At 54.5% G+C, this 18,402-nt stretch overlaps 3 protein-coding genes across 3 annotated transcripts; 1 reads left to right on the top strand and 2 right to left on the bottom strand.

Moving 5' to 3' along the window:
- Window positions 1-370: 370 nt before the first annotated feature.
- On the top strand, window positions 371-1,682 carry LOC107305802 (avidin-like). Its single transcript, XM_015848369.2, has 4 exons — window positions 371-607; window positions 694-898; window positions 1,353-1,473; window positions 1,559-1,682. Exons 1-4 carry the CDS (start codon window positions 533-535, stop codon window positions 1,590-1,592), a joined length of 435 nt encoding a protein of 144 aa, XP_015703855.1. The 5' UTR covers window positions 371-532; the 3' UTR covers window positions 1,593-1,682.
- Window positions 1,683-6,799: 5,117 nt separating this feature from the next.
- LOC107305801 (avidin-like) lies at window positions 6,800-7,760 on the bottom strand. The gene is made up of 4 exons (XM_015848368.2): window positions 7,654-7,760; window positions 7,338-7,551; window positions 7,046-7,166; window positions 6,800-6,970 (listed from the first exon to the last, which is right to left on the bottom strand). The coding sequence occupies exons 1-4, from the start codon at window positions 7,723-7,725 to the stop codon at window positions 6,937-6,939; spliced, it is 441 nt and encodes a 146-aa protein (XP_015703854.1). The 5' UTR covers window positions 7,726-7,760; the 3' UTR covers window positions 6,800-6,936.
- A 688-nt stretch (window positions 7,761-8,448) lies between these two features.
- GBA2 (glucosylceramidase beta 2) lies at window positions 8,449-18,281 on the bottom strand. Its single transcript, XM_015848365.2, has 17 exons — window positions 18,026-18,281; window positions 16,786-16,877; window positions 16,548-16,663; window positions 16,243-16,461; window positions 15,613-15,852; window positions 15,199-15,301; window positions 14,025-14,178; window positions 13,819-13,944; window positions 13,558-13,742; window positions 13,290-13,394; window positions 12,894-13,001; window positions 12,580-12,731; window positions 12,386-12,492; window positions 12,112-12,254; window positions 11,908-12,023; window positions 9,298-9,489; window positions 8,449-9,216 (listed from the first exon to the last, which is right to left on the bottom strand). The coding sequence occupies exons 1-17, from the start codon at window positions 18,199-18,201 to the stop codon at window positions 8,989-8,991; spliced, it is 2,562 nt and encodes an 853-aa protein (XP_015703851.1). The 5' UTR covers window positions 18,202-18,281; the 3' UTR covers window positions 8,449-8,988.
- Between the last annotated feature and the right edge of the window lie 121 nt (window positions 18,282-18,402).

The following is an 18,402-nucleotide window of genomic DNA, read 5'->3' as shown; positions in this document are numbered from 1 at the left end:
CACAATACGACAGGACCCCTCAGTGTGCATGACATATTTCTTCTCAGTCTCCAGTACTTTATTATACAGTGGGCACCTTCAGCATACATCACCTCCTCCTCTGGTGATACACCAAAGTTCCAATCGGCCCTTGGCCTTCCCGACCCCATTCCTGCACAGCCTATCTGCATCCATACACTCCTGCCAGGAGTCCTGTCCCTGATCCCTCTGCCTGTGCCCTTTCTTCCTGCTGTCCAGTGTGACCAGCAGGTCCTGGTTCAGCCATGCCGATCTCTCACCTTTCTTTCTGACTTCCTACAGCTGCAGATGGAGAGCTCTTGTGCCCAGGGCACAAGGAAGGAAAGCTTCCTAAAAGATTTGTCAGCGTAATTTTGGGATTGTGCCCACAACTGGAAAATGTGAGCGTGGACCCACCCAGATTGCTTAATGCCTGGGAAGAAAAGCCTGCACCAGGAGCAATAAAAAGGCGAGGGAGCGTGCAGGAGCAGTGAGTCCTGCAAGGAGCACACCCAGCTGTCCACCTGCTGCAGAGATGGTGCACACAGCCTCCCCGCTGCTGCTGCTGCTCAGCCTGGCTCTGCTGGCTCCTGGCCTCTCTGTCAGACAGGTAACGGGATGGGGCTGGGAGTGGGTGCACCTCAGTGCCCACACTTGACACCTGCCCAGCTTTGAGTCCTTCTGCTTCATCCCCAGTGCTCGCTGACTGGGAAATGGATCAATGACCTGGGCTCCAACATGACCATTGGGGATGTGAGCGACAAAGGCGAGTTCAATGGCACCTACCTGACAGCTGTAGATGACGTACCACAAAACATCATGGAGTCAATTCTGCTCGGGATCCAAAGCATCACAGATGATCAGCCCACCTTTGGCTTCACAGTCCGCACAAACTTTACAGGTGATTTTCTTGCAGCCTCCCTGCAATGTCCCTGCTCCTCTGCTACCCTTCCCTTTGACATCCCCTTTACTTTCCTGCCCTTCCCCACAATGTCACCAATGTTCTCCTGCCCTTCCCCATGATGACCCTGGTGCTATCCTGCAATTTCCCATGTTATCCCTGATGATCCCTCCCCCTCTCTGTTCTGTCCCTGATGATTTCCAGCCCATCCCTGCTGTCCCCCCAGTGATTCCCTGCCTCCTGTGGCCCCGGAGCAGCCCCATCCCTTCCCTCAGAGCTGTTGGGCTGCTGTCCCCTCCCTGTCCCCGGGTGCAGTGAAGGTGCTGGTGCTGTCCCCAGAGTGCAGGGAGAGCTCAGATGAGTTGTCTCCAAGGCAGAGGGACCACGGCTCTGGCACTGCCCTGCCCTGCGTGGAGCCCTTGACCCCACTCCCTTCATCTGCCCTTTCCCACAGAGTCCACCACTGTCTTCACGGGCCAGTGCTTCATGGACAGGAGAGGGAAGGAGGTCCTGAAGACCATGTGGCTGCTGCGGTCGAATGCTGATGACACTGGTGATGACTGGAAAGCCACCAGGTGAGCCCAGGCAGAGCCACACGGTCCCTGGCAATGACCCAGTGGCCACGCACTTCCCACCTTACAGCTCCTCTCTCTCCCACAGGGTTGGCTACAACATCTTCACTCGTACACAGTGAATGAGTGAGGATGGCCCCGCGAGTCCCACATCAGCAACGAAGCTGGAGTCCTAACACTGCTTGTGACATTCCTCCCAATAAAGCTTTGCCTCAGATGTACTCTGGCTCTATGTTCCTTTGGGCTGCTCGCTCATCTGGCTCCCATGTCCCCTCACTGCATCCCAGCTCCTCTCTCCCCACCTGTTCCCTCTACCATTTCTGATACCCCATGGCATGACAGTGCCAGCAATGACACTCGTGTCACCACATCCTCTTGTGCTACTGCAGTTGCTGCTGATGGCACTCAGTGGCTTTGAGACTGCACATGTTTGGGAAGTGGGCTGGGAAGGATGCTTAGGAAATAAAGGGGGAAGAGAAGACAGGGTAGTCTTGCCTACCAAGTGCAGGGGCTGCGTGCGGGGCACAGAGCATGGAGGGAGGGCTCTGATCCCCACAGCATGCAAGGAAAGCTGTCAGGGACAGCTCTGCCAGGAGCACGCAGAAATAGCACCCTCCTGCTGCTCCTCTGCCACATGTCACTGGTGCTGGTTAAACTATACCCCAGATCCCTTTGAGTGACCCAAAATCAAAGTAAGCTGCGCTGCCAGCAGTGCTGGGAGCCGACACCAGAGCTGATATTGGGCCTGGAGCATGGAGCTCTCATTAAAAAACACTGGACTTGGCATGGTATGCACTGGGTGCTGGCCACACCAACCAGCTGAGTAGTGCATTTGACTTACTAGAGGGAGGGGATGCTATCCAAATGGAGCTGGACAGGCTTGAGATATGGGGCTATGACATTCTCATGAAGTTCAACAAGGTCAAGTGCAAGGTCTGGCATCTGGGTTGGGACAGTCCCAAGCACAGATATGGGTTAGGCAGAGAATAGTTGAGATCAACCTTGGGGAGAAGGGTTTGGGCATGCTGGTTGATGAAAGATTCAACGTGAGCAAGCAATGTGCGTGTGCTGCCCAAAAGGCCAGTTACATCCTGGGTTCCATAAAGAGAACTGTAACCAGCTGGTTGGGGGAGCAGGTTCTGCTCCTCTGCTCTGCTCTTGTGAGACCCAACCTGGAGTACTGTGTCCAGTTCAGGGTACCCCAACACTGGGAGGACATGGAGATGTTAGAGTGAGTTCAGAAGAGGATGATGAAGATGATCAAGGGCTGGTGCACCTCCACTGTGAGGACAGGCTGAGAGAGTTGTGACTGTTTAGCCAATAAAAGAGAAGGCTCCAGGGAGACCTCCCAGACATCAGCCTTCCAGAACCTGAAGGAGCCTATGGGAAGTCTGTGGAAGGATTTTCTATAAAGGCATATAGTGACAGGACAAGGGGAAATGATTTTAAACTGGCAGAGGATAGATTTAGACTAGATATAAGGAATAAATTCTTTACTGTGAGGGTGGTGAGACAATGGAACAGGTTACCCAGAATGGTTGTGGATGTGGATGTCTGCCACCTAAAGGCATAAGAGTCTCGGCTGGATGGGGCTTTGAGCAACCTGATCTAGTGGGAGGTGTCCTTGCCTATAACATGGAGCTAGAATGGGGTGGTCACAAGGGTCCCTTCCAACTCAAACCATTATGTGATTCCATGATTCTATGCAGGATGAGACAGCACTGAAGAGACTGGGGCATTTTGAAGCCCACAGCAGTTTTGGTATTGAACTGAGGGGTTTGAACTAAAAAAATGAGCGTGCTTCCTTACCAGACTCATATAAGATCTCTCCTACCAGATGGAAAGATCCCTCCGTTCACAGTCAGGCCTTATTCACACCTTTGCTTTTTGGCTGCCTGCACGTTTGAGAAAAACCACTTTCAGGGTTTTACCTTGTCTTCACCGGAAGTCTAAAATTGCTCTGAGATCATTGATAAGGCAAATATCAACCCTAGTAATGATGCCAAGCCAATATCATATAGCAATTAGTATCACTAATTAGTTCCAAGTACTGACTATTCTCACCCAACATCAAGTCCCCTTGAGGCACACACAGGATGTCCCCACCCTTCCACATTACCCACCATGTGCACTCAGTTCCATGAGCAAAAGCATCCTCAGCCGTGGGCTGGCCTTGGTCTGAGGCTGGAATAACCCAGGCTGTCCTGCCCAGCATGTTTGTCAGGTGCACTGCAGGGACTTTATCTTCTTCTGCAGTGCCCAGGATGTTGGACTGGGCAGGACCAGCTTGGCTGGCAGATGGATCCACGACTGTTGACTAAGCAAGAGGCTTTTGCTAATTGTGTATCCTAATGTTTGAGTGCCCCAGTACCCATTGCTCTCAAGATAGCTCCTAACAGTCCATCAAATTTGTACTTTGTTGGAACATCAAATGTACTTCAATTTGTACTTCTCGGTACATCTAATTTACTTCTCGGAAAGGGTAGTCAGGCACTGGAATGCACTGCCCAGGGAGGTGCTGGAGTCACCAACCATGGGAGTGTTCAAGAAATGTTTGGACGTTGAGTTGATGAATATGATTTAGCTGGGATGTATTGGTAATGGTTGGAATGGATGATCTTCTAGGTCTTTTCCAACCTTGATAATTCTGTGATTCTGTGAAATTGTTCTCAAAGTGGTCCCATAAGAAGTGCAGTGCTGGGAGTTGTAGAACTGAGATTGCACTGAGGTGGCATTGATGTGGCCAGTGTTAGTAATGTGTTGCTATTATTTCAACAACTATATTTCTAAAATACGCAGCTGAAATACATGGGATTTCTACTTTGTCGCATCAGTTATTTCTAAGGACAAGTTACCAAATACATTGTGCTCTACTTCTTCAGATCCGGCAGTCCCAAATATGTTCACAGGAAGAACTCATCGAGAGCAGCCCTGCAGGGAAGGATGTGGGGGTAGATGAAAGACTCGACGCGGTGCAGCAGTGAGAGCTTGTAGCCTGGAAGGCCAGCAGTATCCTGGGCTGAATCAACAGAGGGGCGGCATGAGGGACAGGGAGGGGACTGTCCGCTCTGCTCTGCCGCGGGGCTCTGCCGAGCTGCGGGGCCAACTTTGGAGCCGCCGGAAGCTCCGCGACGGGAAGCGCCCCGGGTCCGCTCCGTACCCAGCATAGGCAGCTTGACGGGGAGGACAGAGCCCCAGCTGGCGGCAGAAGCGAGCAGTGCTCTGTACGAGGGACAGCCCCGCAGCGGTCTCTTGATGCACGAGCACCGGCTGCTGGAGGCTGGTGGAACGGACCGGCTCGCGGAGCTCCACGGCCCGTCCGAAAAGCAGCTACAAAGACGGTGCGTACATATGGAAAGTGGCGGTGTGATTTAAATCAGTTTGCTCGCAGGCACAACGCTGTGTGCCCGTAGACCCGCAGTGCTGCTGGTCTTTGATGAGGGGTTTGTATAGAGCACAGGATGCGGCCCAAAATCTGGGCTGTGCACTGACCAGCTGTAAACTGCTGTGCCAGGAGTTGAGTCACCCTTCTGGAGGTACTGAAGAAACGTGGAGAAGTAGCACTAAGAGGCACACTTAGTGGACATGGTGGGGACGGGTTGGACTAAATGACAGTCTCCTTAGCAGCTGGACCATGGATGATGTGTGGCAGGATGCTGCAGGCATAGCTCACGGGCACTGGAGCATAATGGGGCAGCTCAGGGCTCAGAAGTGCAAGGATCAGAGGGATGGCTGCAGCCACAGCACACTGTAATGGGGTGGGTGAAACTACATCCTCAGAGGAGGGGGACGGCACCCTCTCACAGCCTCCCTTCACTCACGCCCCAAAGCACCCTGTGCAGACTTCTCATCTCTGATGCCCCAGCACTTACTAGACAATATCCCACCATATGGTGAAGGCTGTGCCATCTTGTGCTGCTGCTGGGATCCCTTCAGGGATGAGGCATGGGTACTGACAGTGGTTTGTACAGGGTTCCCACCCTGGAGCCCCTTTTGTCCACCAGTTCTATTTTCTTGCTATATGCTCATTGTTTTATCCAGAATGGTAGTGTGCAAAGCAGTACTGAAAGCTTTACTGAAATGTAAAAGGATTACACGAACTTGTTTCCCTACGTCAACTAGGTGGGTGATCTTGTCTTAAAAGGAAATTTAGTTAAACAGGACTTTCCCCTCATGAACCCATGCTGGCTGTGACCCGTGACTGCATTATCCTTCAGATGTTTTTCAGTAGCTCCCAGCATGTCTGCATAATTTTAGTAGGTGATGAAGTGAGACTGACAGGCCTGTAATTAGCAAGGTCTTCTTTCTTGCCTTTCTTGAAAACTGGAACAGTATTTGCCAGCTTCCAGTCAACTGGGACCTCTCCAGATTTCCAAGACTGTTGAAAAATAATTGAGGTCTTGTGATGACATTGGCCAGCCCTCTGAGTGCCCTGGGCTGAATCCTGTTGGGTCTCATGGATTTAGATGCGTTCATATGGAACAGCAGACTGCACACAAGTTGGGGGTTGGCTGGGAGCTGGTTGTTACTGCAGCCCTGGTTCTCCAGGCTCCAGGGATCCTAGAGCCCATCATCAATGTTGGAGACTGAGACAAAGAATGTTGTGCAGTGAGCTGCTGGGCACTAAGATGTTGGAAACTGGGAAGCTGGATGCCAGGATCTTCGATATTGAGACACTTAATGAACGGCTGGTATGAATGGTGCCTGCAGAAGTCATCTTACAGGCCACTAGGGGCCGTAAGGTAGGGAGTACCTTGCTAATAGCTCTGCCAGCCCATGCCCTGTTTCCTAATTCACGTGAAGCAGATACTTGGACTAAATATTAACTGGAAATGCAGGAAGCTTGTTAAAAGGTAACTCCAGGTGGAGCAGCCAAGCAGGGAAATGACTGCAGCAGAACAGCAGTGTAAATGCACTCTGCTCAGAAAGGCTGAGAATGAACTGCAAAAGCTCAACAAACTCAAGCCTAGGAGAAGGAAAGCATCAAGGATGTGGCAGTGTGTCAGAAGAGGAAAAGGAATCCAAAAGAGAATGTTTACTGGCAGCAGCAGGCACTCAATGGGAAGCTGTGTCCCCCAACCACTTCTGCTATCCTCAGTCTCCCAAAAACTGCCCTGAAATGCTGCCCTTGCCCACTGGCACTAAGGATTTATTTTGCTATGAAAGAGTATGCTGTGCTGCAAGCAGTGCTTGTTGGAGGGCCTGCAGGGCTGCTTGAGCACACAGAGAGGTACTCATCTCCCAGTCAAGCGCATTCTGGTTGCTGGTCCCCTGCCTGTCCTTCTGAGCTCAGCTGTACGGGATAAGTAGCACATGAGGTACAACTCTGCTGAGTGCAGGCGGGTTTATTTGGCTTCTGGTGCACAGGCAGTGGGATGCAGCAGGTGGGCAGCAGGACACAGTGAGGAAGCAGCAGAGAGCCCAGGAGCTGCAGACAGGATCGCGAGGCACAGGCATTGCTCCCCATCACTTGACACGGGTGAAGACACTGGTGCCAACCCTACAGGAAGAGGGTCAGTGAGGTCAGTGGGGTGGGAGTGAGCACTGTGGGGCTGACAGCGAGGGCTGTGCTCACCTGATGGCCTTCCAGCTGTCCTTGCGGGTGGGAACCTCTTCTCTCAGCAGCCATGCCATCTCCAGCATCTCCTTCCCACGGCGGTCCATGAAGCACTGTCCCACAAAGACAGTGGTAGAGTCTAGGGGTAAACCAAGGACTGAAGCCAGAGGAATAAAGACCACCTTCTCTGATAGACAGACACCCTGGGTGCTCTGGGCTGACAGACTGCTCTATCAGACCCTCAGACAGACAGACAGACACCCTGGGCAGAGGTGTTTGGCTACCTGCAGCCTTGATGGTGCTGTCATACCTGCAAACTGCCACTGCACAGTGAAGCCAAAGGTGGGCTGATGCCCCTTGTTGCCAGGGGGCTGCTGGGCTCCTTGCAGTGGTGACACCAGGATCTGCTTGTTGGTGGCAGCCACCGCTGTCTGGTAGGAGCCAGAGAAGGTCCCAGATGCATCCAGGGCTGAGATGGTCATATTGGAGCCCAGCTCATTCCTCCAAAGGCCCTGCAGCTCACACTAGGACCAGGGACATGGCAGCGTGTCAGATCACAGCATGGTCCAGCACAGCATAGCACAGCTGCAGCCACCCCCCAGCACCGCAGCTCCAGCCACCCTCACCTTCTTGGATTCTGTGGGGCCAATGCCAAGCAGGACCAGGCTGAGCAGGAGGCAGCAGTGGAAGTGCTCCATGGCTGAGCTGTGCTCTGCCTGCAGCTCCAGTCCTGCTCAGACCTGTTTATAGTGGTGGGGGCTGCGTGGGGCCCCTGGGCTGCCTGCCAAGGGTCACCAGCAGGAGATGGGCCACCGCCTGCAGTGGCACAGTGGGACATGGTGACACAGGTATTGCTGCCACAGCACTGTGTGGGGGCACAGGAGAGCCACTGGGAGGCCATGTGGGGTCATGGGAGCCAGAAGTGCTGCAAGAAGAACTGGAATGTGGCTGCTGCAGTTCTAATCATTATTAGAAGAGACAGGAGCAGCATCAGCACCCTGGCACTGTTACTGGCTTGGGAGCCACAGGAGTGCCCTCACCCCACAGGTGGGGGAAATTGGTGCCAACTACATAAGGACAAATGTCAAGATGAGGGTGCTCCACTGCAGCGCTGAGCAGCCTGCACAGGGAACCAGGTACACTTTCCCCATTGAGCCATTGCTTCTGGCCTGGGTTACCCCTGCGGCTCTCCAGTCATCATCAGTGCCATCAGTGTGTGACTCCATGCACCACTGGGCCCTCTTGCCCCTTCCCAGCAGCTGATGACTGCTCCCTATGAGGGCTGCTAACATTTCAGAGCCTATGCTGGTTTCTTTGCCTTCTTATAAACATAAGTGGGAGCAGGCCCCCACCCCGACCTTGAGTGCAAAACCCCACACCGTGCATCCACACACACACCAAGAAGCACAGGGAGAGGGAAGGACAGCTGAACAATAGTTTATTAAGAACTTAAAACAATTAATTCTCTAAAACCTGCTCCCCCGCCCACCCCAGCTTGCAGCACGGTGCCAGACCAGGCTGGGCACTGTTAGGGCTGGGATTGTCACCAGCCCCCAGTGATTGTCCCAGCTGGGCGCCCCCACTGTGGAGTCAGCCCAGGGAGCTACACACTACAGCATCCATGTGTCAGTGTGGGCCGCATCCTGTCTCTGTCACGTTCTGCAGGCCTCAGACCCCAGAACAGGTCTTGGGGCACGAGGGTCCTGCAGGAGCCCTGAGCACCAGGGAGGGGACGGTCACATATCCCCATCCTGTCCCCTCCTCTCACCACGATGGTGACAGGACATAACACGTGCCTCTGGTCTCCTTCTGTGCAGCACAGGGGGCTGGGGATCCCCCAGAGCAAGGGGCAGAAATGTGGGGGCCAAGGAGGTATGAAAGAAAAAACAGCAATTCGAGCATTCTCAAGAGAGGGAGGCACAGGACAAGATCCCTGCAGCTCTGCTCTGTGCCACCCAGTCTCAGAGGTGCAGAGGATTCTTCTGGGGTGGTGTAGGGCTGGAGGCCTGGCGGGCTTTGCTCTCCAGGGCCAGCTGCATGCTCCAGATGCTGAGGGGCCGCATGTAAGCCAGTGAGCGGTAGACCTTCTTCTCACAATAGGCTTCAGGGGTCTGGAAAGCCATTCCCAGTTGCTCCCACACTGTTCGGTAACAGCCCTCTGCTGTGTGAAAGCCTTCCTGCACCAGTCCCTGTGGAAGAAGGCTGCCATTCTGATCTCTGTGGCATGGAGGTGACACATGTCAGCTCACCCCCCCGGCACACCCACTTACCTCTTGGATCATGGTGGCAGCCAGAGCGTAGACGACACCAACCCACACCTCACTGGACTGCACACTGGAGGTGTCAGGCACGCCATCAGGCCGCATGCCATTCACAGCACCCATGGTGCCACCTGCAAAGCTCATCACGTTCTTCTCAAAGATGGTTTTCAGTGCACTGACAATGTGGCTCTTGGGAAAGACCTGCATAGAGAGAGTGCCAGCAACTTGGTGACCAGGACCTCCAAGGTGACACTTCTCATTAGGAACAGGTCACCAGCAAGCAGTGTTAAAGTGGGCACCTTAGGAAAACACCAGGAAGAAGGCCTTTTCCCCCCAGAAAAGACAGAAAGGAGAGGCAGACCTTCATACCAGCTTTCCTGAAGGAGCCTAGTAACTCCTCCACAACTGCATCTCACTCCTGCTTTGAGGACAGGCCAACCACACTCCTCAAACTTGCCCTACTTGAGTTCCCAGTCTGCACTTATGGTCACTGCTGATGTTTTTCAGGCTATTGCCAACTCAGAACCCAGGCTTTCTGCTGGTTAAAACTGCTGTCTCATCCCCAGTCATAGCTATTTCATGTAGCTGGCGTAGCAGCTTGCACCATCTACAACTGGCATTACAAAGCCCAGAAAAGATGGGACACAGACCAGAGGTGGACAGGAGAATGGGTCAGGGATGTTGGAGGGGAAGGCTGTGATGTAGCCAGGGTAGTGACATGGGGGGCACGTCCTGCAGCTGAGAAGTGGGACTGTGAATACCACAAGGCTGATTAGAGTACGTGTTGGAAATCCTACCAAAAGATCTGATCATGGAAAATTACCTAAGCAAAGAGAAGATTCAGCTTCTGCACAGTGGAAGAAGAGAAAGCGAGCACAGTTTTGATGAATTTCAGAAGGACTTCAACCCCTTCAGGTTTGCCATTAGGTGGCAATGCAGGGACCATGTCCCTGGCCAAGGGTTGAGGCAAGATGAGATAGCATGAGGATAAAAGGTTGGACTGTGACACATGGGACACCTTGTGATTTTCTGCTTACGGCAGGAGAGACTTGAGACTTTTACCACTACCAAGAGGCCTGTGAAAGGTCAGCAGTGCTCACCCAGCAAACAGTTGCTTCAAGAGAATACAGGGGGAAAAACAAGTTATTCAACAAGCCAAAGCCAAGAGCTCACGAGAACTACAAGAACAAACTAAAGCACCATGCTGACTAAGCCCTCGCAAAACAAAACAAAACCAAAACAACCCGAGCATGAAAATGCCCGCCAGTCAAACAGCAAGGAGGACTGCACAAAGATGGATAGCCTCTGCATGTAGCTGGAAGTAAACAACGCTTCTCCGTGGTGCTAAAACTAAAGTCATTAAAAGGGCACTGGGACAGGAAATAGGCAGTTTGCTTGGCTGGCCCCTGCATGGGATGCACTGACTTTCTGTGCATGTTTGTTGGAAATGTTAAGGAAGATGCAAGCATGGTGGCATGACACGGGAGCTTGCCAAAGGATGGCAGAGATAATCCAGCAACTTCTGCAGACTCATCAGAGGAAAGGTCGTGCATCGCTTTTATCTCTGCTAAAGCCAAGTATCTGATACAGTCATGTTTTCCAGTGTGGATGTGGAGATAAGCAGAAAGGCTGCTTGGGAAGCAGTCTTCTCCAGCAAAAGGTTTCAAGGCAGAATTTATTCAGGACTGAGGTCACCAGTTGGTCTTACTTTGCATTTCATTACTGACCTGCACACACAGCAGGAATGCATTAATGAAGTTACAAGCAGGAGCACTGCCAGCAGGGCAAGGGATCAAAATACACAGAAAAAAACTGGATGACCATAGTAAACAGAGAGCTTTCATCAACACAGCCTTCAGCAAGCTCAGAGATCACCAGAGAGCAGGGGACAAATGACAACAAAGCAACAATGCCAGACATCAACAAAAGCATAGGCAAGATTTCAGACTGTGCTACATTTACCACTTGCATCTAGAAAGGCTGTTTGAGTATTGCTGCACAGGGCTGGAGGGCACAGCCAGATGCTGTTTCCTCACTAAGTCCACATAATTTGGGACTCTCTGCTCCCAGGGAAGAAGCTTTTGCATGTTCTTTCCCATCACAGAGAGTTCTGCTCTGTAGCAGCAGGATCTGACAGCTTCTTTGGTCATAAGTAATCCACAGGAGTGCTCTCTGCTGCCACGCTGTGTTCCAGTACTGAGTTACTGATCACTGTTCTGCCTGCCTCATCACACAGAGCAGCCTTTGGCCAATTCCTCCTTTGTGAGGGAAGAGCTGTAGGCCCCAGATCAATCTCCATGTCCTCCAACACTCATTTAGGCCTTCAAACTGGACAATAAACAGCATGTGGAAAGTTTCATGCATATTTTCACTGGTTTCTAAGCAAACACCATTTTGCTGAGAGCAGAGCCCAGCAGGACCCCTCCTAGTAGCATGCCAGGCTTGACCAAAGACACACGCTCTGCTTGCACAGCCCATTTCTGACCTGATTTCCATTTAGTGCACTGATGTGCATTAAGCCTCCTCTACCCAAGTGCTGCCCAGTGCACGCCAGCAGCTGGCACACAGCCCACACCAGGTGCTTGCTCTGCTGAGCTTTCACAGCCCCCTCCTCCTCACCTCCAGCTCCTTCTGGTCCAGGCCACATGCTCCCAGGAACCACTGCCCCGCACATTGGTCTGACATGATGCTGCTGGAGGTGCTGCTCCCACTGCTGTCATAGTTGTAGTACTTTCCTGGAAAAAGCCAGAAATATGGTATACTGATGGCTGCAGCTGATGTGCTACTCCACTCCTCCTAACCTACCCACCAGCCAGCACGCACCATTCCACAGCAGCCTTTCAAATGACTCCTTGCCCTTCTGCAGGATGGCACCATACTTCTGCCGGGTTTCGGTGTCACCAAGCACCTCTGCCATCTCACACATCATCCGGACAGCTGCCAGCCACAGCCCACCGCAGTATGCACTGCCAGAGCAAAAAGGACAGCCATGCTGGCAATGCTGGACACATTGCACAGTGCTCTGGTGACACGTGGGGAGCATGTCCCCAGCTCTGAGCTACCTCCCACCACTCAGCCCACACTCCTGGCTGCTCACCTGGCCCCGTTCACTACCCACGCATCGTAGGTCTGGTCAGCAATGCCCCCATTCTCAATAAGCCCATCGTTGTCAGTATCAAACTTCAACTCCGACTCCATTACAGCCTGCAGAAGGCAGGAGGTGGTCATGAAGTATTCCTGCTGTGTCCCTGTTTGGATGTCTCCCATCCTCTAAGGGCCCTCCCACAGTACCTGGCAGACTGGCCACATGTCCTGCAGGTACAGTGCATCATGCGTCAGGTAGTAGTCACGATACACCTGCAGCACAAACTTCAGGTTCAGGTCCTTCCAGTTGGCAGTGTCGTGCATCAGATAGGCATTGACTCGCTGCCACGGCTCATCGTCTGCATGAGGGCAGAGAAGATACAGCAGCACAGCAAGCAAAAGCCATCCCCATAAGGTCCCAGAAGTGTCACAATCAAACAGCACCAAAGTGACATTTCCACAGCCACCTCCAATACAAGCAGCTGTCCTGCATCCCTGTGCATTCCTTGCATGCCCCTCACCTGGATCCCCAATGTCATGAGGCACCACATTCTTCAGCTTCACCTGGGCTGTATTGCCACACACCAGGTACTGCCGTGGCTCTATGTCCTCATTCAGCACTGTGACAGCTGGAAGGGTGTGAGGTGAGGGATATTAGAAAGGCATCAAGCGCAAACCACAGGCATAGGCAGGACAATCAGCACCCTGCCGTGCCCTGCAACATACTGGGGGACACCAGTCTGCTCCCAGTCTCTTGCAGCAAGGACATGTCCCAGTGCTGGAGGAGATGCTGAGTGGCATCAGTGGGATGGGGTTTGCCAATCAGTGGTTAGCAAGGAGCTGGAAGGCAATACCAGCCCTTCAGCACCAATACCTATGGCAGAGGCCAATCCCACAGCACCAGCCAAGCAACTCACCGATATCATACTGCAGGCTGATCTGCAGCTTGGGCCACAGCATTACAAGGGCGAAGGATGCATAGAAGTGGACATCATAGGTGTTGTACATACGGTACTCCTGCCCTAAAAGCAGCAGAGGGCCAGTAAGGGAGGGGAGACGCCAATGGACAGGTCTCCCTCCCTGTGCCATGCTTCATCCTGCAGGGGTGTGGAAAGCATCCTCGCAGCAGGTAAAACAGAGAGGGTACACTTGGGACGTGGAGTGTATTGAGTCCCAGTGAGTTACCTTCCAGGTAAGCAAACCTCCCATACTCCCGCAGGACAGGGAGGAGGTGGGACAGCTGGGCAGCCCCTGGTCCCTGCAGGTCCTGGGGGAGGCAGTCAGGGGGCAGCTCCAGCCAGATTGTGCCCCCATCCGTCATGAAGTACAGTTCATTGAACAGGGCTGACTTGTACCAGGAGGGCAGCTGACTGCAGGGAGAGGGAAACTTAGCCAGTGACCCAATCGCACTGTCCCCTGCCCAGTCACTAACCCCATTTACCCCACCTGTCCTCCAGGATGGGCTTCTGCCATGCTTCAATCTTCCTCTCCCACTCCTTGTAGTGTGTCAGGGCATAGTGTGACAGTGCAGGAGCTGCATCCCCATTGCTGCCAAAGAAGCGTGTGTACCGCCTGCCGAGAGGAAGTTTGGGCTATTACTCAGCTTAGGGGCACTCCAAGGAGCTCCACCAAGCTGTTGCCAAAGCACCTACCTGAGGTGCAGTCTCTCCTTGGAGCCAAAGTGAATGCGGGGCATGTCCCACACCAGGGCCAGCTCCAGTGTCCCATGGCCCCGTGCAGGCACTGTGCAGCTGGCGCACACCGCAGCTGCTGTCACTTCTCCCTTCTGGGTCTGCTTGCTTTTACCTGCCAGGAAGAGAATGAAGAAAGGATTCACAAAGTAGCCAAGGAAGACCACAAAGCCTGAGGGATTGCTGCCTCAAAGAAACAAAGCTTTTTGGTTCTCCTGCAACATGAAATATACATCTGATGCGTTCTGGAGGCAGCGCTGCTGTGCATGAGCAACTGCTTTTTCCAACCAGGATAGAATACCTGCCGTGGGGGGAGGGACCAAAGGGGTTGAAAAAAAGGGAATGGAAGCAGAGGGAGAAATGAGGCAGTAAAGCCAGCAGGCACGTGTGGAATGGCCCTGTCACCCAGGACAGTGCACTACCAGCAAAGGCACCAGCACTTTGCAGTGACAGCCATCCCCTCCAGCTTTCTAAAGGATGCTTGAACAGCACCTGCATTTAAAAAACGTCCTCAGGCAACTGCATAATTATATGCCAGTCCTGACATGTGTAACCAGGTAAACTCATTAAGGCAACAATTTTCACGGAAGCATAGATCCTATGATAACGTCTAGCATGCTTGAAGGAAAACCACATCCCAATAGCCCAGAGAGCTCCAAGTGCATCTGCAGACAGCAGAAAGGAGTCTTCGTTTTCCTGAAATATTTAGGCAACTGGTAACAGCCCTCATGAAACACCGCAGAGGTCCAGTTCCAGTGTCACAGATCTGTCAGCACTGTTCTATTGGAAGGCAGGCAGGGCACTAGGCACTTGTGCAGCCCCACTGCAGCAGCAGGACAGCATGGACTGCAAGGTGTCATCCTGCTGGGAGGCAATGAGTGAGCAGGCAGCTGAAGATGACGCAGAAGTATCAAGGAAATTCCAGAGACCTTCAGGAAACCCTCGTGGCAACAAGAGGGCAGCAGGTTACACCGGCTTCAGAGCTCAAGAGCTACTAAGTGCTCCCTAAACAAATGAGAACCAGCTCGGCTGGCAGATCTGGCAGCACAAACCCAGGGAAGGTAGCTGGGCACCACTACAGCCACATAGCAAACCTCAGCCCATGCTCCTGCCTGGCTTCTGAGACAGCACTCACCAGTGGGGGACTCCAGCTTGCCATCCTGCAGGAGGTCCTGCCACACGTCCCTGCCTGACCCCGCAGGGTCAAAGGCAGTAAGGTGAGTGATGACTGTGCCGGCCTGGGGATAAGGAGAGCATCAGGAAACAGCTCCCATCCCAAAACAGCAGGTGATGAAATTGGAAAGCTGGAACTTTCTCAGGTAGGCAACACGACCCACCACAACTCACAACCACAAGCTTGGCCTCATGCTGCCCACCAAAACCACCCCCAAGCCTGCTTGCCTGGCATCATGCAAGCCTTACCCACTGCATCACTTGCTGGAACCCCAAAACAGCCACCTCCCTGCTCCAGTCCAGCTCCAGGGCTGTCTCCATGTTGGGGACTGCCCCACAGCCACCAGTAAAAGCACAGCCCCACTCCAGCTCTCACCTTCTCCCGTGCAGCCACAGCAAAGGTGAAGGGGTTGACGGGCGTACAGTGGTGCAGCAGGACGCCGGCCACCCGCTCCCCACCGTCCTGCAGGGCAAAGGGCTCATTCCAGTGCCCCCCACTCCCATCCCCCTTCGTGCCTGTGCCGTTCTGCAGGGTGAACATGATGGAGACATCCACAGGCTCGTCACTGCTGTTCTCCACCTCCCAGATGAACACTCCCACTGGCAGGCTGGAGTCCTGTGGGGAAACAACACAAACATAAGAGTAGGAAGTGAGCAGAACACAGTGTCAAAGCATTAGTGGGAGGGAAACAGAGCAGCTGCCAGAACAGAACAGAGCACAAGCAGCAAGGGATGGCTCCTCTCAGCACTAGGTCTGGCTGTGACAAACCCCACAGCAGCTGGCACCAGGAAAGGTATCTTAGGACAAAAATATCAAGCTGGGAAAGAAAATGAACAAGGAGAGAAGTCTGGCTGACAGCAGTTGTGCCTTAGCAGCACCAGTGCGGCACTCCAGGAGCACTGGGACCATTGCCGTAAGATACCACATCACTCCCAGCTCCTTCCTGGTGCTACTGCAGCACCCCAGGGTATAGGCGTGATGCTCGAGGAATTGTCACCTCCTCACCTTGTAGTCATGGGGAATGACTGGGGAGATTTGGCGGCACGTGAGCACCACGTTCTGTCCTGGCAGCTCGTAGACCATCCAAGCACGGGGGTACAGTGCATGGTAGAAGGCATAGCGGCCACAGTAACCCCAGTTCCAGCCCTGCAGTGCGTTGGGTTTCTCCACGGACAGCACCTGCTGGTAAACAGTCTGTCCCTTGCGGCGCAGGCACACTGTGAACTGAGAAGAAAAGGAGCACAGGAAAACAGGGTGAGCCCCAAGGCAGGTCATGGTGCTGCAGGGGGGCAGGTGACACCAAGCCCTACCTGATCAGCGATGACTGTCTCATAGTGGTACTTCCCAGGGTTCAGCTGCCAGCGGCAGAACTCGCCCCGCCAGCCACGAGTGATGGTGCCGCCACCGATCCCACCCAGTGGGCAGCCTGGTGGATGCAGGGGTCAGTTCTACCCTATGCCCCAAGCAGCCCCTTCCTGGCTAGGAGCACCCAAGAGCCAGGAACAGGATGATGCCTCTTATACCACCCCATGCCCAATCTGGGCTCACCATAGATCTGCTGCAGAGGGACGGCACAAAGGAGGTCGATGAAGGCAGATTTCTTCTCAATGCGGGTTTTCTTGTACCACCACTTGAAGTACCTGCAGGGAAAGCAGAAGGTGTGACTGCCAGCACTGCCATCCCTTGTCAGCCACACAGGGCAGCAGTGCCCATCAGATAAACCCTCACCACGGAGCTGGCCCTAGGCGATGCCCTCTCAACCCAGGGCCCTCTCATGCCCAGCACACAGGCAGGGTGAACACACACATGGCAGGTAAAGGCTTTTCCAACAAATCTGGAGGCTGCAGCAATGCTGCACTTGGCTGTATGAGGACAGCACAGTGAGGTCAGGAGAACCAGCCCATCCTGTGCAGCCGCTGCCACTATCAGCAGCTCCATCACTTTGCTTTGTGGAGGTGCCCCGGAGCAAGGAGCAGGGGGAGCACAGCAGATCCCCACCTTCAGCTTTCCCAGCAGCACGCAGCACAAGTAATTGAGATTTTACAACCAGCAGAACACCTGCCTGCGCTGAGCCACACCAGGTCCAGAGGGCATTGCTTTCTGCTCAGCCTGGCACAGAGATTAAGCCTGCCCAGACAGCTCCCCGTGTGCCCTGTCACCGCAGCTCTGCCACCCAGGGTCACCCCGCAAAAAGCCGCAGCGGTGCAAAGTCCCATCACCGCATCCTCCCCCCGCACCACGGCCACGGCACGAGGAAATGGTCAGCGGTGACACATCCCCTGCACTGCGCCGGGCAGACAGCCCGATCCTCCCCGGGGACGCAGGGCAATTCTCTCCCGCTGGAAGGAACCTTTACCCCGCACACGTCTTGCAGATGGCAGTAAGGCTATCCTCCCTGCGCCGGCATGGATCGCTATAGGGGGATATGGGGGAGGATCCCTATAGGGGGATATGGGGGGGGATGGGATATGGGGGGGGACCCTATAGGGGGATATGGGGGGGGTCTATGTGGGTATATGGGGGATCCCTACAGGGGGGATAGAGGCAGTAAGGCCGCCGCCTCCTCTCCCTGCGCAGAGCCGGTGCCGGCTGCTCCCGTACCCATCAGCAGCGCAGGGACAAGACCCCCCGGCCCCGGCGGGGACAGCATCGAGCCCCGGTATAGAGAGACGGGAACGGCGCGATGACACAGCCCGGCGCTGTGACTCCCAGCCGGGCTCTGCGATGCTCCGGGGCGACCCCCCCCCATAATCCATGTCAGCCCATCCCACCCCCCGCCCGCCCGTACCGCAGCACCAGGCCGACATGCCGCAGGACGTCTCGGAACGGCACATCGCCGGCTCCGTAGGGCTGCCGCTGCTCCGGGAAGCGGTGCTCCAGGCACAGCCTCCAGCCGGCGGTCTCCACTCCGCGTCCCCGCGCCGACCCCTCGTAGCACCGCATCAGCGGCCCCGCATCCGCCATGGCCTCAGCCCGGCGCCGCCACGGCCTTGTCCAGCCACCCGCCTCCAACCACCCCCCGCCGCCACCGGCGCCGCCGCGCCCCGCACGCGCCCTCTTCACCGCCCGCCGCCCCGCCCCGCCCCGCCGCTCCGCCCCGCCCAGCGCCGCGGGGCACGGCGCCTCCGGAACGAGCCGAGGAGTGACGAAAATTGCCGAGTGGCT

The sequence above is a fragment of the Coturnix japonica genome, chromosome Z (genome assembly GCF_001577835.2).
Source record: "Coturnix japonica isolate 7356 chromosome Z, Coturnix japonica 2.1, whole genome shotgun sequence".
Taxonomy (NCBI): domain Eukaryota; kingdom Metazoa; phylum Chordata; class Aves; order Galliformes; family Phasianidae; genus Coturnix; species Coturnix japonica.
Note: the sequence above shows the minus strand (reverse complement) of the source record. Positions and strands in the feature narration are given on the sequence as shown.

Coding starts and splice junctions, on each gene's coding strand:
- LOC107305801 (XM_015848368.2), bottom strand. CDS start 7,725: ATGGAGCACTTCCACTGCTGCCTCCTGCTCAGCCTGGTCCTGCTTGGC. Junction 7,167..7,337: donor TGTGCAGTGGCAGTTTGCAG/GTATGACAGCAC, acceptor GTTTACCCCTAG/ACTCTACCACTGTCTTTGTG. Junction 6,971..7,045: donor GACAGCTGGAAGGCCATCAG/GTGAGCACAGCC, acceptor CTCTTCCTGTAG/GGTTGGCACCAGTGTCTTCA.
- LOC107305802 (XM_015848369.2), top strand. CDS start 533: ATGGTGCACACAGCCTCCCCGCTGCTGCTGCTGCTCAGCCTGGCTCTG. Junction 899..1,352: donor AGTCCGCACAAACTTTACAG/GTGATTTTCTTG, acceptor CCTTTCCCACAG/AGTCCACCACTGTCTTCACG. Junction 1,474..1,558: donor GATGACTGGAAAGCCACCAG/GTGAGCCCAGGC, acceptor TCTCTCCCACAG/GGTTGGCTACAACATCTTCA.
- GBA2 (XM_015848365.2), bottom strand. CDS start 18,201: ATGGCGGATGCGGGGCCGCTGATGCGGTGCTACGAGGGGTCGGCGCGG. Junction 15,853..16,242: donor TCATTCCCCATGACTACAAG/GTGAGGAGGTGA, acceptor GTTTCCCCACAG/GACTCCAGCCTGCCAGTGGG. Junction 13,002..13,289: donor CAGCCTGCAGTATGATATCG/GTGAGTTGCTTG, acceptor ACACCCTTCCAG/CTGTCACAGTGCTGAATGAG.